General features: G+C 42.9%; 1 protein-coding gene across 2 annotated transcripts in view; it reads left to right on the top strand.

Moving 5' to 3' along the window:
• The window catches only part of EGFLAM (EGF like, fibronectin type III and laminin G domains), a 170,659-nt gene that overhangs the window by 109,980 nt on the left and 44,926 nt on the right, over positions 1-15,753 (top strand). For both annotated transcript variants that reach the window (XM_004265980.3, XM_049708705.1), the window contains exons 8-12: positions 9,788-9,903; positions 10,500-10,818; positions 11,483-11,583; positions 12,836-12,936; positions 14,947-15,091. In XM_004265980.3, the coding sequence (XP_004266028.1) occupies positions 9,788-9,903; positions 10,500-10,818; positions 11,483-11,583; positions 12,836-12,936; positions 14,947-15,091 (782 nt within the window). The remainder of the gene's footprint in view (positions 1-9,787; positions 9,904-10,499; positions 10,819-11,482; positions 11,584-12,835; positions 12,937-14,946; positions 15,092-15,753) is intronic.

Below are 15,753 nucleotides of genomic sequence, written 5' to 3'. Positions count from 1 at the left end.
GGATTTTAAAAATCAGACTTATGTTGAATTTTAAAATTAGAATTATATTAAATTTATAAATAATTTTGGAGGAATTAGTATCTCTGTGATATAGAATCATCCACTTCATGGCTATATCTCATCTGTTCATTTGGATATTTTTCAAAGGCTTTTAATAGACTTTTCACATTTTTTCATAAAAGTCCTTCATAGCTTTTGTTAGATTTATTCCCAAGGCTCTTATATTTAGAAGTCTGTTTTAAATTTTTGGAATTTGTGGAATTTTCTTTTCTTTTTCTGTAGTTACAATTTTCTTTTCATGCACTTTTCCCATGTACTTTTGAAAAGAATATGCATTCTCTTACTTTGGTGTCTAGGGTTTTATATATGTCCTTTTGATCAAGCTTTTTAATATCATTGTTCAAATCTTCTATATTATCAGCTTGATCTAACAATTACTGAGAGAGATATGTTAAAATTTTCCATTGTATCTCCCTGCACCTCTCTCAATTTTTTTATTGATATATATATGAGGTTGTAATATTAGATACCTACACGTTTTGTATTCCTGATGGTTCCTTTACTCATTACTTAGTAACAATTGTTATCATTAATAATACTTCATTTTCCCCTTAAAGTCTATGTTGTCCAATAATAATGTAGATCCACTAGCTTTCTTTTAGGTATTGCTTGAAACATCTATTACTCTTTTTTTTTTTTTAAACATTTGATCTCTCTGTGTCTTATGTTTTAAGTACTTTTGGGAAACAACCTAATGCTTAACTTTTAAAATTCCAATCTGACAAGCACTGTCTTTTAGATGGCAAGTTTATTACGTTAATAGTTATTATAATTGTTGACATTTTTAAAAATTTCTACCATCTTATTTTGTACTATTTACTCTGCTTTTTCCATTTTCTTGGAGAGGGGATCTTTATCTTTGCTCCTTTCCTGTCTTCTATAGAATTGACTGTATTTTCTTAGTCCCCTTTCCTCTCCATTGGGATGAAATTATATATTCTTTTATTTACTACCCATAAATTGTTAACTTTCAAACTTTTATGGTCTAAAGTTAATAAACATCTATTACCCTCTTCACAAACAATAAAAGGACCTTAGCAGCTTCGATCCAAATCAATTCCCTCTTGTCTTACATATTACTTTTCAGCATTTTTGTTCCACTTTGTTTAATAGGTACAAGTTTAGACTTTTTATTTATTTATTTTTACAGTAACACTTGTTTAGATTTATCCATACAGTTTCTCTGCCCACTACCCTTTGCATCTTACTCTTTCCTTCTTCCTGAAGTATACTTCTCAGTAAATCCTTAAAGGTCTGTTAGGGACAAACTCTCTCAGGCTTTGCGATCATGTTTTTGTTTCACTCTCACTGCTGAACAATCATTTAATCAAACACAGAATTTCATGATGGTAATTATTTTCCCCTAGCACCTTTTCTCAGAGGAGAGAAGAGGGATGATAGGGTGTAAGTGTTTTTAGTTTAAACCATTTGCCAATCAGAACACCTACAAGAGAACTGGACCACAGTTGGTGCTCCACTCTGAAGCCAGTTTAAGGAGAACAGAAAACCCACAGAGACACTGGAGCTCACTCTCACAATAGCATCAGTCATCTTGCCCTGCAGTTGTAGGTACATGTGTCTTCCTCCTCACTGGATTGTGAGCCCCTGGTGAGCTGCGTCTCCTCTCTCTTTCTCATCTCAATCTCTCTATTCTACCTCCTGATTCCCAAGTGCAAGATCTGAACCAAGCCCTGTCTTGTACAATACTAAGCCAATTGCAGATCACACCAAATACATCTGTTTTTTGTTTTCTGCCCCCCAATCTCTCCTACTTGATCCATCCTTCACTCTCTGCTTTTCTAGATCATTCCCGTCAGCATGCAACCATGTATTCCACACTCACAGAAAAGACTTCCTGGATCCCACAACCCTTCCATCTACCATCTCATTTCTCTGCTTTCCTTCAGGCTAGAGTTATTGTGTTGTCTACATTAACTGTTACTACTTTTTTTCCAACGTCCTATTAACTCTTCAACTCACTCCAGTCTGCTTCCAATCCCACCACTCATGTAAAGAGAGCCAATGACCTCCATATTTCCAAACATAAATTCATCCCATGAACATAGAACATGCCATTAAATTTCTTAAAGTAATGTTTAAATGATAATGAATGTTTTTATACATCTGACTATTTTCTTAGGACAAATTCCTAGTAGTAGAATCAGAAAATCAAATAACTCAAAACACTTGGTATATACTGTCAAATTATCTTGCAGAAAGAGAAAGAGAGGGGTGGGGTGGAGAGAGAGTAAACTCTCACTTTTCAAGCCCTGTTATTTTCCTGACACTATGGACAGTAGTTTTCTGTTATTAATAGTTACTTGAGAATTACTACTAAACTCCTAGTGAAAATGACTGATTAGACACTTACAGCATTGCCAAAGACCAGATTAAAGCTAAGGTCTTTCAACAAACCTTTTTTTTTTTTTTTTTTGCATTTGTCATGTGCAGAGCACCTTGTAAGAAGATTTTGCTCTTCTAGAGAACATTCACTCATTCACTCACTCTCTTATCTAAGTAATACGTACTGAGGGCCTGCTGTATACATAACCCTGCCAGCCACTCCTTCAGCTGTTCAGAAATATTTTACTTGCCTATCTAACTTATACACTGCCCACTCCACCTCAAGTCCTGAGCATCCCCACAGAATGTTGTCAACGAATTAGTATTCATTATTCTCTGAAGTTACAAAGAGTCCACACCTGAAATATTCAGCACACCATGATGAAAACATGGCCGTAGGTTGTCCTGCTGTGTTCACAGCCACCTCTTGCGTTATGCTTTGCCTGTGTATCTCCTCCATCAGCAGGAAGTAGAGACGCAGGTACCTCACACCTTGGTTTCTGGCCATCTGCTTAGCTTTCCACAGCCCCATTATCTTTAGAAAGGGAGACTCCAAGGGAGAAGGCTACAGCGGGTTGTGCTTGGCTGACTGGTTTGTGTTCTTCCAAAGACAACACTCCACAGGGGTTGTGCAGTTGACGCCTCCTCTGTGTGTGCAGGCATAAAGATCATAAAGGTAAAGGAGTCAGGGAAGTTTTGAGGTGAGGGCTCTAGAAGTCATTTGGTGTCTGGGGTGACATTCTTGGGCTGTTGTCAAGTAAGGGTTTCATGAAGCATGATGAATGGAAAAGAGCAAACATACCTGCCTATAGCTGGTTCTCTAGAGCCATTCTCTCCCAACCATCCCACCCCTACCACCACAGAAACGTACCCCGGGATGAGTTAGTTTAGCTCAGGTGGAAAGAAAAGAACCAGACAGATTATTTGTGGGAAAGGGAGGAGCAAAGGAAACCATTCAGCATTCTTGCAGAGCCTGAGTCCCTGTCGCCGAGGCTGATGTTGGGGTTTTGAGGATGCCCAGCTAACAACACTTCTTCTCTTTGTCCATTTTCTGAACCAACTGAGAAATAAGACAACAAACTCAGACGATAAAGAATCAAATGCTTGTCCTTGTTTATGATAAAGGCTAGATCAGAGAACATAGTTTACTCTAAGGCACAAGCTCCCTTTTGCAAACTCCCTTTTGCCCAATCCAGGCTATGGAACCCACTTGAGGGAAAGTTTGGGTTTGCAGAGAGATCACACCTGCCCAGGTCACTGCTTTCCACTTGTCGAGGTAGAGAAGGAAGGTGGGAGAGACCAAATTTGCCCCAAATTCCTCCTCCCTCCCCCAGGTCCTTTGATAGATTAGCTTCACTCAGTTCAGAAATATGGACCAAATGCTTCTACTCAGCATCTAAGTTTCTGTCTCTACCTCTGTAGGGAGGCGAAAAGGTTGGACAAGCATTCAACAGTATTTCAGGAAGCTCTTCTCATGATTGCAGCTTCAGGAGTGAAGAATAAGTGCTCCTCTCTCATCATTGCTAAGAGCTGTTAAGAAAAGAAACCCAAATACAACCTGGTCCTTATGAATGAAGATGAATTCTGATAAATGATAACTCACATCTTCTGGGAGGCTTATATTATTGAACACAAAGTTACAATCCCCAAGACGTGTAACTTCCATGCTGAACTAACTCCTTTTTTCATCCACATAAGTGAAATTCCCTAGTTGTTTCTTTTTCAAACTTCGCTTGGAGTAACAGATGCTTGCAATGTGTCTGAATTAAAAGTGTAAACTTTAGGGTCGCAGAATGTTAGTGCCAGCAGGTCATCAAATCCAGTCCAGTTCCTTGTTTTGTTAGAAAACACGAGAACCGGTGAGATTAAATGACTCGTTCAAGGTCACACAGTCATTTGTGTCCATCTCTCTCCCAGTTTTTGGTTTCCATGACTAGGGGTATTTCCAACTATACCACGATACATCAGAGAAACTTACTGTTTATAGAAGACTGGTGATGACTCAATAAAACCAAGCATACAGGTTGTTTTTTTTTTAAACAAAAGTCATCCTGTAATATAGTAATAGAAATTTGTCTTTTCTATATTAGTTTTCCTTGTAGTGGAATAACCCTTGAACTTGTTTTGTATTCAGTTAATGGTTTGACTATTCTGGTTCTAAATAAATGACTCCTTTTCAATGTTCTCTTTTCCTAATTAACAAAGGGTCAAGTAGAGAGAGATGAGTTATGCACTTTAATTACAATAACCCCAGGCTACTGGGAGAATTCTTATCAGTGGCTTGGACTGTACGTTCTGTGCTCACTTAGAAACAGCATTGGTAAAATCTTTAGGGAAGCCATGGATTTGAGATCTGAGGTGGTGTGGTCATCAAGAAACAAGAGTGGGGAACTTAATTCCAGATGTCTTCACACCATACTGTGTCTGGTCCTCTCTCTGCTCATTTCCTTCCTGTTAAAAATGGGAAATGACAATTAGCCTGGATAATTATGAGAAACAGGAAGAGATGCTGCAAAGAGTATTGGAGTGCAGCATCAGGAGTCCAGAATTCTAGACCGGCTCTGCCACTGAACTGTCTCTGTGGGCTAGTCACATGGTCTCTCTGAGCCTCAGTTTACTCCTCTGTAAAATGGACTTGTGCTAGCTGATCTCCAAGGCCTTTCTACAAAAGTCAAGATGTCTTTGACTCTAAGTCCTTCTAATTCCACATTGTCATCCTACCCTTATCTCACACGCTTTGTTTCCCCAAACTGAGCAGTAACCTCTGGCTTCAAAGAGATAGGTTATATGCAGTGTCAAACAGAAGCAATGATTATAAGGACCAAAGAACCTTATTCATTGAACAATATATGCCTTATTTTACTTGTCAAAATGAGCAGAGAAGCTGGAGTCATTTCCATTCTCATCATGGTACCATTTCATAGCTGCAGCAATGCATTTGTGGTCCTTTCCTCTAAGAGTTTCCTTCAAGGTAGACTTCCTAGGGTGGGTTAAAGGGCAGGACGAGAACTCAGTTACCCACACTCCAACGCCTGGTTCCTCTATATCCTTCTGGCTAAAGTATATTAGATACTCGGTGTCAAAACGTGTATGTTATTTTGCATATTGAACTAAGGGTCATATGGTTTGGTTCTGGTCCTGAATTTTCCACTAATGAGATGCATGACCTTGGTTTCAAGTCACTTCTCTTCTGTGGCCTGAGTTTCCACATTTATGAAATGAGACTTTTGGACCGGATGGTGTCTAAGTCCTCTTCCAGCTCTAAACTTCTAGCTCTGAGTTGGGGAAAGAGACAGGAATGGTGGCAGTTTGGGGAGAATGTCTTTGGATTTGGGGGCAAAGTCTCACCGTACAAGGATTTGTCCCCGATATTCCACCACTTAAACAGGCCTGACCAGCTGGGCCAGGACAGGACAGAGTCCCTCCATAGTGCAGCGCTGTGGTAGTATCTCCCATGCCTGGTGGAAGCCTTGGCTTTTGGTGAGTATGTGAAGTATTACTTAAATGGAGGATGGGGAGGCATATCAAGAAGTCTAAAATATGGTTCCTGCCCTCAGGGGGTTCACAACTGAGTTGAGAAACACAAGGGCAACTCCGAGGCCAGGAGTCCAGAGGATGTAAAAACCATCTTGAATATCCATTGAGTTCAACAAACTGTGGAAGCTTGTTCTGCGCTCATGATTAGGGACATGTATTCGTGGCTGGATGGCACTGTCCAGGAGTTGGAAGAATGTCCTACAGGCCTTGGCTTGCTCCATCTTTTCTGGAGTCACCATTTTTTTCCCAGAAGAGTCTGTTTTCTCTCTCTCTCTTTTTTTTTTTTTTTTTTTTTTGCGGTACGCGGGCCTCTCACTGCCGTGGCCTCTCCGGACGCGCAGGCTCAGCGGCCATGGCTCACGGGCCCAGCCGCCCGGCGGCATGTGGGATCTTCCCTGACCGGGGAACGAACCCGCGTCCCCTGCATCGGCAGGCGGACTCTCAACCACTGCGCCACCAGGGAAGCCCTGTTGTTCTCTTTTTAAAATATCACTTGATTTTGGTCTTTGGATGATACACATTCAGCTCTGTCTCCACAGAATGCATGCAACTGGAAGGGTGGCTAGACTATGTATATAAGGACACACAAGAGGGAAAAGGAAGGTGATGTGGACAAGAGCGTTAACCAAAGTCTTGGGGTAAGAAAACACAAGATGTGTTCACAAGTCAACTGGTAAACCAGGTTGGCCATTAAAACTTTGGAAGAGGGGGGAAAAAAGAGTCAAAACCATGATCTGGAGTCTGATTATAAGTGGCATGATGTAATCAAACAAGAGACCAAGGATAAATCTAGTGCTGCTGTATATTGTCTGTGTGCCTTTGAGCGAGTTATTTAATCGTTTTCAGTTTATACCTTCACATGGTAAGATGGGAGGAATAATACCAATTTCACAGGATTTTGTGAGAATTAATAGAAACAATCTATGAAAAGCTCTTGGCACAGTAAAAATGAGCAATAAATGTTAATTTTCTCAATCCCAGGCTCTTCCTCTCTCCACAGTGATTTCTTCTCCTACAGGCACTGGGAAAGCAGCAAACTTGGTTTTGAGTTAGGCTCGGCCAGTTACAAAGGGTTTCATCTTGGTCAAACCACTTAACTGCCCTGACTTCAGTTTCTTATCTACCAAATGAAATTCACCACACTTACCTTTCAGGATTATTGTAAAGTTTAGAAATGTATGCTATGAAGCAAACAACAGTACCTATCAGTAGGAGAGAGGCAGTAGGTTTCAATAAATAATGGTGATAGGAGAAGGGAGGAGAAAGAGGAGTTGTGATCATTGGAATTCTCGACCAAGGAGCCTGGACATCTATCTTGTTGGCAGTTGGGGTCTTTGAAGATTTTTTTTTCCAGATAGAGTATTATAAGATGAAATGCAGAGAATCTTGAGATGACGAGAATAGTACCAGAATGGCTAGAATGTGCAGAGGGCAAGGGTGAACACCCTGGAGGTACGGAGGCCCACCTACGGAAGAGAAAACCCAGGTCGGTCCATGCATGTGCTACCTAATTCTTTTATTAGCAAATGAATTGGTTCTAGTGAAATTCATCCATTCTGAAAATATGAGAGAGACAGAGATAGAAATGGAGAGTGAGGAAGGGGAGAAGAAAGAGGCCCAGAGAAAGAGAGAGAGGCAGGGAGAGAGGTAGAAAGATACAGAGAGACAAGAGAGGGGAAGCTGTTTTCAAGGGCCTCTAGCTTTTTGTGTGAAGACATCTGGCACACAGCTGTGCTGGCTGGATGCAGGTGGCTTAAGAGAATTTGCATCCAGGTATAAATCTGACATCAACAGGCTTGAATTTTCAGTTGACATGTGGGCTATTTTAAATAAAACTGGGGAATTGGTGTGGAGGTGGTGAGAACACCTCCACCAAGATGTGCCTGATACCTGAGAACAGGACCTTCTCCGATGTCTTTGGATCACCTGCCGACCACGTCTCCCTCTTCCTGGTGCAGGAGGAGATATCCGGTCAGCAGCGTGCCCACTGAGCAGGCATCCCACACTCCCTTTCTGACATTTCCTTTAGTTTCGTGTTCAATCTGCTTGCTCTTTGCTTACAAGAGGGTGAGTTTGCTTTTGTGAGAAAGGTGATTGGCTTAGCTTATTCTGAAAGCAGAATTGTCTTTAAGTTCAATTTATGTTTTTAATGTCATTTTTTTTCTTTTTTTAACTAATCATTCAATAACTAATGGGCATCAGTGACCTACAAAAGTCAGTTCCTGTTGCCAGAGTTGTTACAGCCGTAAAGCCTGGTGCCTGGTGTGACTGGATTAGAGAAGGCAGCTGGTACCTGTGCCTACCCAAAGCCACCAGGAGGAAATGGGGGCGCTATGGAGCAGCACTTTGAAAGGCTCTCAGATCCTGGGGGTAGGGCTTCCTGTGTCCAGCCTAAGTCAGGACTGCTGTGGATCAGTAGACTTTGTGGATGACAACTAAATAAAAATGTTAATCTGACCATCCCCCAAAGAACAATACCCTGTATTGTCCCCTATGAGTTTTTCTCAGCCCACCTTAAAGTTCTGAAAGATCCTGTTGTCCTGCTAAGATGTTTGGAAATGGTTGACCTCCAAGATGCCACCCAGGGACCCTTTTTTTTCTGGGTGTGGGAGTGTTTGCTCTAGTATAATGTCTCTTTCTTATTTTGAAGAACTTTTAATGAAATATCTCATATGTCAAAAGTATATATATACTTTTATATATATGTGATATTACTTTTATGTTTTTATATAATATATAAAAATAATATGAACACTCATGGGTACCCAGCATCTATCTTAAGAAATAGAATATTATAGAGTACTATCAAAGGCCCCTGTGTGTCACACCTCTTTCATATCCCTCTTCTAACCTTTCCCATGTATTTTTGGTCCTTGCCTTACTTTTCTCAAGAGTTTGAGTATAGTCGGCCGTCCATATTGATCCGTGGTTGGTTGAATCCGTGGATGCAGAATCCGCAGATACCAAGGACCGACTGTACTCTGCCATTCTATATAAGGAGCGTGAGCATCCGGAGATTTTGGTATCTGAGGGGGTCCTGCGCCAAAACCACCCCTCAGATGCCAAGGGAAGAGGGACAACTGTATATATATATCCTTAAATAATATATAGTTTTTCTTGCTGTTGACTTTTATATAAATGGCATCAAACTGGATATGTTCCTGTGCAACTTGCATTTTTTTCGTGAAATCTTGTGAGATTCAACCATCTTGATTTATTAAATATCCATTTATTCATTTCCTGTGTTACACAATATCCCATTCCACAGATATACTATAATTCATTTATCCATTATCTGTTGATAGATTTTTGGGATATTACTTGATATTATAAAAATAGCAAAGTTGGGTTTTTTAACAATTACAAATTCTGATGCTATGAATGTGTTATGCACATGTCTCTTTGCACATGTGGAAAAGTTTCTCCAGATTTTGTAAGTTGGGGTGACATTGCTGCATCAAAAGCTATGAACATATTCTACTTCATTAAATATTTCTAAGTGTTTTGCAAAGGGGATGTACCGGTTTACACACCTAACATCAGAGTATGAGTCTCCATTGATCCCATCCTTGGTAATATTCATTATGGCCCAACTTTTGTATTTGCCAGTCTTGTCAGTATAAAATGGCAGCTCTTTCTGGGTTTAACAGGCATTTCCTTGATTACTTAGGAGATGAAATGTTTTTCATACTTTTTGCTCAGTGCTGCTTCCTCTTTTGTGTCGAATTCCTTGTGTGTTTCCGATACGTCTCCATCCATTCAGCACAGCTCTGTATGTGGCTGCGTTAGCGTAAAAAGGGGAGCGAAGGCATGTGCTGACTGCGGTGTGCTGCTTTTCTCTGTGAAGGCCCCGAGGAATCAGGAAGTGGGCGCTATGGACCCCATTATCTAACCGACACAGAAGTCAGCGAGGACGATGACACATATGAAGACGACTTAGATTTGGATATTTCCTTTGAGGAGGTAAAGAAAAGTACTGCTTGAAAACCTGGGTGTTTTTGTTTCCTTGCTGAACAAGGTGATTTAGTCAATGGACCACTAACGTTTTACTTAAAACGTACTTAACTTGGCTCATTTGCTTTTAACACATTTATTTCCTCTGACTATTAGGCACCAGGTGATCATAAATTAATAGTAACTAGGTACGAACCGTGCTGATGCTCTGTAGTCAGCTCCTGCCTGCTGCCTTCACAATCTGGCAAAAACGTATTTAGATTCCCACCAAGTGAAATTGTATAAACTCAGTGTTTATAAGGAAATGAACAATTCCTTGACGAGGTAAATGCAACTTTGTGATATTGTAGTAATAATAAATCACATAATATCAGCCTTAGCACTGATTTTCTGAGTAATACAGGAGAAGGTCCTTAAAATCCTTGAGCCCCAAGTTCTTTATCCATAAACTGGAGTCAGTACTATTTGTCCTCTGTACATCCCAAGGTTTTGGTAAGCATCAAAAGTGACTATATTTTCAAGTGTTAGGCGTCAGCTATAAATAAGGCAGTCTAATTACCGTGCTCTGTGTTAATCCTGAACTTCTTTTCCTTCTCTGTCTTCAGGTTAAACCGCTTCCTGCTGTCAAAGAAGGGAATGAGAAATTTTGGGTGGAATCCAAGATGGCGCCCAGATCGAACCCGATGGCCGTTTCTAGGCTTGTCCCCGCTACCCCAGCATCTCTCCCCATGACTGCGGTGGCTCCTCAGCCCGCTCCAGTGGAGAGGAAAGGGAAGAATGGTGCGGCTATGATGCCAAGGCTTTTTGACGTGTCTTGTGATGAAATTCTCTGCTCTGCTGACAGCTTTTGTGTCAATGACTACACCTGGGGGGGCTCTCGATGCCACTGCAACCTGGGCAAAGGTGGTGAGAGCTGCTCAGAAGGTAGGCCCTTGGGAGGTGGGGTGGGGAACATGGTGGTGGGTTGGCCCTACTGGGAGCCAGAGGGCAGTTTTGCATCCACACGTGGTTCCTTCAAGTTCTTTTTCTAAGATAAGCCCCTTCTCCCATGTTTTAGTCACCAAATTAGCTAGTTAGCTACACAGGGCAAATGTGAGGCAACTTCCATTGCTTCTAGTTCGATAGCAGCCCTATTCTTATATGTGCCAAACAGGTAGTCCTTTCAGAGCAATTAATAAGTCATCCTGATGGCATCTTGGGGGTGGGTTTACTTTTATCACACCTCTACTAAGAAAATGCAGCAGAAACATGTGCGTGAAGGTTAAGAAGGATAATAATTGAGCCAACTTATATTACACAGATGTACAGCTAGAAAGCAGGTGTCAGCGGCCTTAAAGCCATTGATTTCTCTTTAGGGTGGCAAGTAACCATCTCCAAAGATCCAGTTTCTCCCTAAGAATTTCAGAAGCTCAAAGTCCCAGGAATGAGAATCCTGGGGGTAAAGAGTAGAGTGAAGAAGACGGTAAGCTAGGTTTAACAGACTGTCAGGGGTTTTTACTTAATGACATCCAGGCAATGGTGTGTACTGATTTTTTGCATTTGAAGTGAGGAAACAGCGTGCTTTGATCTTGTCTTTTTCTCTTTTCAGATATTGTTATACAGTATCCTCAGTTCTTTGGCCACTCCTATGTAACCTTTGAACCTTTGAAGAACTCTTATCAGGCATTTCAAATTACTCTTGAATTTAGGGTAAGAAGGATTAATCCTTTGATGAGTGCTTACTGGACACCGTAACACAGCAGTGTGCTACATCAAAGGGAGGAGGAGAGGGGAGAGGAAGCAGGGGGTAAACCCATTCACAGGGTTTAGCGAGAACGATGGGCACACTCAAGGGCGGCGGCAAAGGGAGGGTGGGTTCTGTATGTTACTGAACTATGGAAATGATTGACCTGAAGGTTCCCAGGAAGAATATTTGGGTTCCACACATGTTGCTTGTGTTGACTGAAAAAAAAATGCATAACCTAAAAGTTGAGAATTATGTTTTATTCAGCAAATTTGCTGAGGACTTAAGCCCAATAGCTCTAAGGGACTGTTCCCCGGGCTAAAGTCCTCAGCAAGTCCACCAAATAAAACATAATTCTCAACTTTTAGGTTGTGCATTTTTTTTTCGGTCAACACTCATAATAGTGACACTTCTCAGGCCAGGATTTCAGAAGGTATAAATGCATTCTCCAGCCCCAAATTCCTTTTAAAGGAAGCCCAAACAACGTTCATTATTATGACTGTAACTGAACAGATAGAAAAATGACTATATGCAACCCTGGCACACAGTGAGGGCCCAATAGATGCTCTCTGATCTGAATCAGCTGTGGATCAGAATTCATTGCCTTCAGCTTAAAGTGATTCTTTTGCATATCTCAGATGACAGGAAAAGGTTTGGAGATATGGAAACAAGTCCCCTTCAGGTCACGGTCAAAGTGTTGAGGGTCCAAAAGATGATCTGTCCCAGTCTAGGACAGACAACATGGGTGAAAACTAAACTAGTCCATGGGCTGTTTGTATTGTCATGTTCTCCTAATGGAAGGAAAGAAGCAAATTTGCATGGGAAATTTTTTAAAAAAGGAAAAACTAAAATGCTCTTTGGTGAGAATAGGATTTGATGAGCATGAGAGCAGCCCCTGTGTGACTGCGGTCTTTGTGCACATGGTTTCCCAGAGCCTCTGCTGGTGGATCCATGAAGCCAAGTAAAGAGTGGGTCAGATATGAGGCCACCTTCCTCTCACATCACTGCAAAATTCCTCACACACTGTTTATATCGCTGCCCTCTGTTTATTGAAAGTGGACTGGGACTGGGTACCTGGGAAGTAATTGGAGTCCACATGCTTGTAAATAGGAACGCAGTGGAGATGCTCAAGTTTCGTGTTCATGAGTGTTTCCAGGTGGCCCTTTATGGAAGAAGAGGCGCTCATTGTTCGTGTGGCTTTCGTTCCTATAATAACAGGCAGAGGCGGAGGATGGCTTACTGCTCTACTGCGGGGAGAATGAGCACGGGAGGGGGGATTTCATGTCCCTGGCTGTCGTCCAGCGCTCACTCCAGTTCAGGTAACTCCTGCCAAAAACCCCTCAGACTTTTAATACTACCCTACGTTATGTTTTCCTTTTTATAGTGTGAACAAAATCTATACACAATGGATCCCTGTAAATAAAGGAACAGTGTGTATAAGATGAGCATGGACCAGTTTACTAAATACTGGGGTATCAGGATGGCAGGGTTGCCCCTCAGATTTGAGTTTGGCACCTTGTGATCATTTATTCATTCAACAGCAAATGTTTCTTGAGCCACCGCAGTGTACCAGGCACTGCTGCAGCGCCTGGGAATGTGGCAGTGAGCCAAAGCGACTGAGTCCCTTCTCTCCTGGAGCTTCGGTGGATGTGATGGGCAGAAGGCTGGGACTTCCTCCTTGTCCCCTGCGGTAGATACAGCTGACAGCGCAGAGCCCAGAGAGGAGCCTCCTAAGCGTTTCCAGAGGCTCGGACCCCATCCTCGTCTTTCCTCAGGGCTGTGGTGGACTATTGGACTTACCTCCTCTGCCCTGATCATTTGTGTCCCAACGCACCTTGGAAGCCACCTTTGGTTTACGTGTGGTTTTCTGCATGCAGAGTTCTGTGGACGTGTGAGTGTTTTAACCACCCTCATGGAGGTGCACACGGCACCTATTAGAGGACAACCAATGGGGATCAGCTGGGTGCTTCTCCATGGCTCACTGATTAAGATCCTGATGACACTATTCTCCTGCGGTCTGACCATCAGCAGATGACTTAACCTCTCCGAGCCCATGTTTCCTCCCAGGACTACTGTGGGCATTAAATGAATGAAAACATGAGAGTACTTAGAGCAGCACCTGACCCGTAGCAAAAGCACTCAGTAAGCACCAACCACGATTGTCTTTTGACTATTTTAGCAAAAAAATTAATTTTGGTTAAGAAGGATGAGACTGTCAAGCATCTCACGTGGGGTAGAAAATGCCCCCACCCGCATCCCCGCATCCTTTGCTAAATGCATTGACTGATGGGAGATTGAGGTCAGCCAGCAGGATCTGGGGCAGTGGCCCTAACCTTATGCGGATCTAACCCTTGGAGGATCTGATTGACTCCCGCTAGCCCCGCTGGTTATTTGTTGGTAGCAGCTCTCCATCTCTGCGACTCCTACTGCGTGATTCTGAGATCCCCCCCGCTGTGTGAGCCTGTTTTGCGATGCCCCTTCACCGCATTCCACTCCACTGACGATCAGGAGACAAAGGGAGGCCGTGAGAAATGGGCAGCAATTAGTGCACATCCTGATACGGACAACACCCGCCATACTTCCTTCCCCACCGGCAGTCTCAGAACTCATGGGGGACATGGCATGGTGGCTGCTTGGAGGTTGCCTGGAAAAGGTCAGAATCCTACATGTCAGGCATAGTGACCAGAGGGCACCCCAGGCCATACGGAGGTTGGGAGAAAAAACAAGAATAATGCAACTGTCTGAGAATGCTTGTTCTCCACCCACATCCCCTCTGGGCTGGAGACTCCCATGGAAACCATCCCTGCACTCAGGCCCAGCTGAACACAGATGGCATTGCTGGCCAGCTTGTCAAAATGAGTGTGAAGACTTGGTTTCTTTTTTTTTTTCTTTTACATTTTATTTACAGCACTGAGCCTGTCATTTCGGAGTTGTGGGAAGTCCCCAGAGAAATCCCCGGAAGCAGAATGATTCAAGCTCTAATTCTCTGCACCTTGAGTCCATGTTCAGCATCTGGTCATTGCTGAGAAGGAGAGGGAAGATCTTAGTTGCCCAGGATTCTCTAAGCTGCAGAGAAAGTTGGGTTAAAGGAGACTCCACAGTGAAAGGTTCTATGGGCAGATTAAAGACAACCAGGCTGAGGAGGTCCCAGGGAAGGAGGCGTCTGGCTCTTCCGTGTGTAGATTTAAACAGCTCTTGATATTTGTAAACCTACTCTGAACAGACTGGCTCTCAAAGAAGCCATTACCCTGGAAGTGATGTCCATGGAGTCTGAAAACATAATGAACTGGTTGATCTAAGAATTTTCCTTTTCTTTTCTTCCCCCACAGGTTTAACTGTGGAACTGGGCTTGCCATCATCGTGAGTGAAACCAAAATCAAGCTAGGGGGCTGGCACATGGTTACGCTCTACAGAGATGGGCTGAACGGGCTGCTGCAGCTGAACAATGGCACCCCGGTGACAGGCCAGTCCCAGGTGAGTGCGAGCCTCACTCCCTGCCCCCCTGCCCAGCACGCACTGCAAGCACCCTGGCAGGATCCCACTGCAGAGAGCTGACAGCCCTGGCAGATGGGCTGCTTTTCATGGCAAACCCATGCATCCTGGCTCTGATGTGCCCCTGCCAGCTTTCCACCCGAGGTGGGCTTTCAGGGCACGTGTCCATCCCACATGTACCGAGGAGAAGGGTGACTGCCAGCATCATGGCCCTGGGTGCACAGGGACGTGCAGTAGGCTCTGTGCCCGGGGACGTGTTCTCTTTCTACAAGGACATCAATGCCAGGGGGTGGAGGAAGGTCCGTATTGGAAGAATTGAAGCCATTATTAGTGCCAAACACAAAGCTTGCTTTTAAGGCAGAGGTGTTGCAATCCTGTGGCTTTAGAAAATCGTCCCGAAAGGTTCCCTTGGTTCAATATTCAGGAGTAATCCATTCATCCACCTTTTTGGGGCCATGATTATAGGAAGTGGTAAAGCAGCGTAACTGTTGGGCTACTCAGTAAATCACCTAGGTATTCACACATTTGTCATGCTCTGAGCAATTTTAGGACTGTGTTTAGAATAAACAGTTGGGATTAGCAACCTGCCAAGGAACCGAGCCTGTAATTCTAATCAGGCAGGTATCTGTATTCTCTGAGGAAAA

Source organism: Orcinus orca, chromosome 3, assembly GCF_937001465.1.
Source record: "Orcinus orca chromosome 3, mOrcOrc1.1, whole genome shotgun sequence".
NCBI lineage: Eukaryota > Metazoa > Chordata > Mammalia > Artiodactyla > Delphinidae > Orcinus > Orcinus orca.
This window is presented reverse-complemented; position numbering and strand designations above follow the sequence as displayed.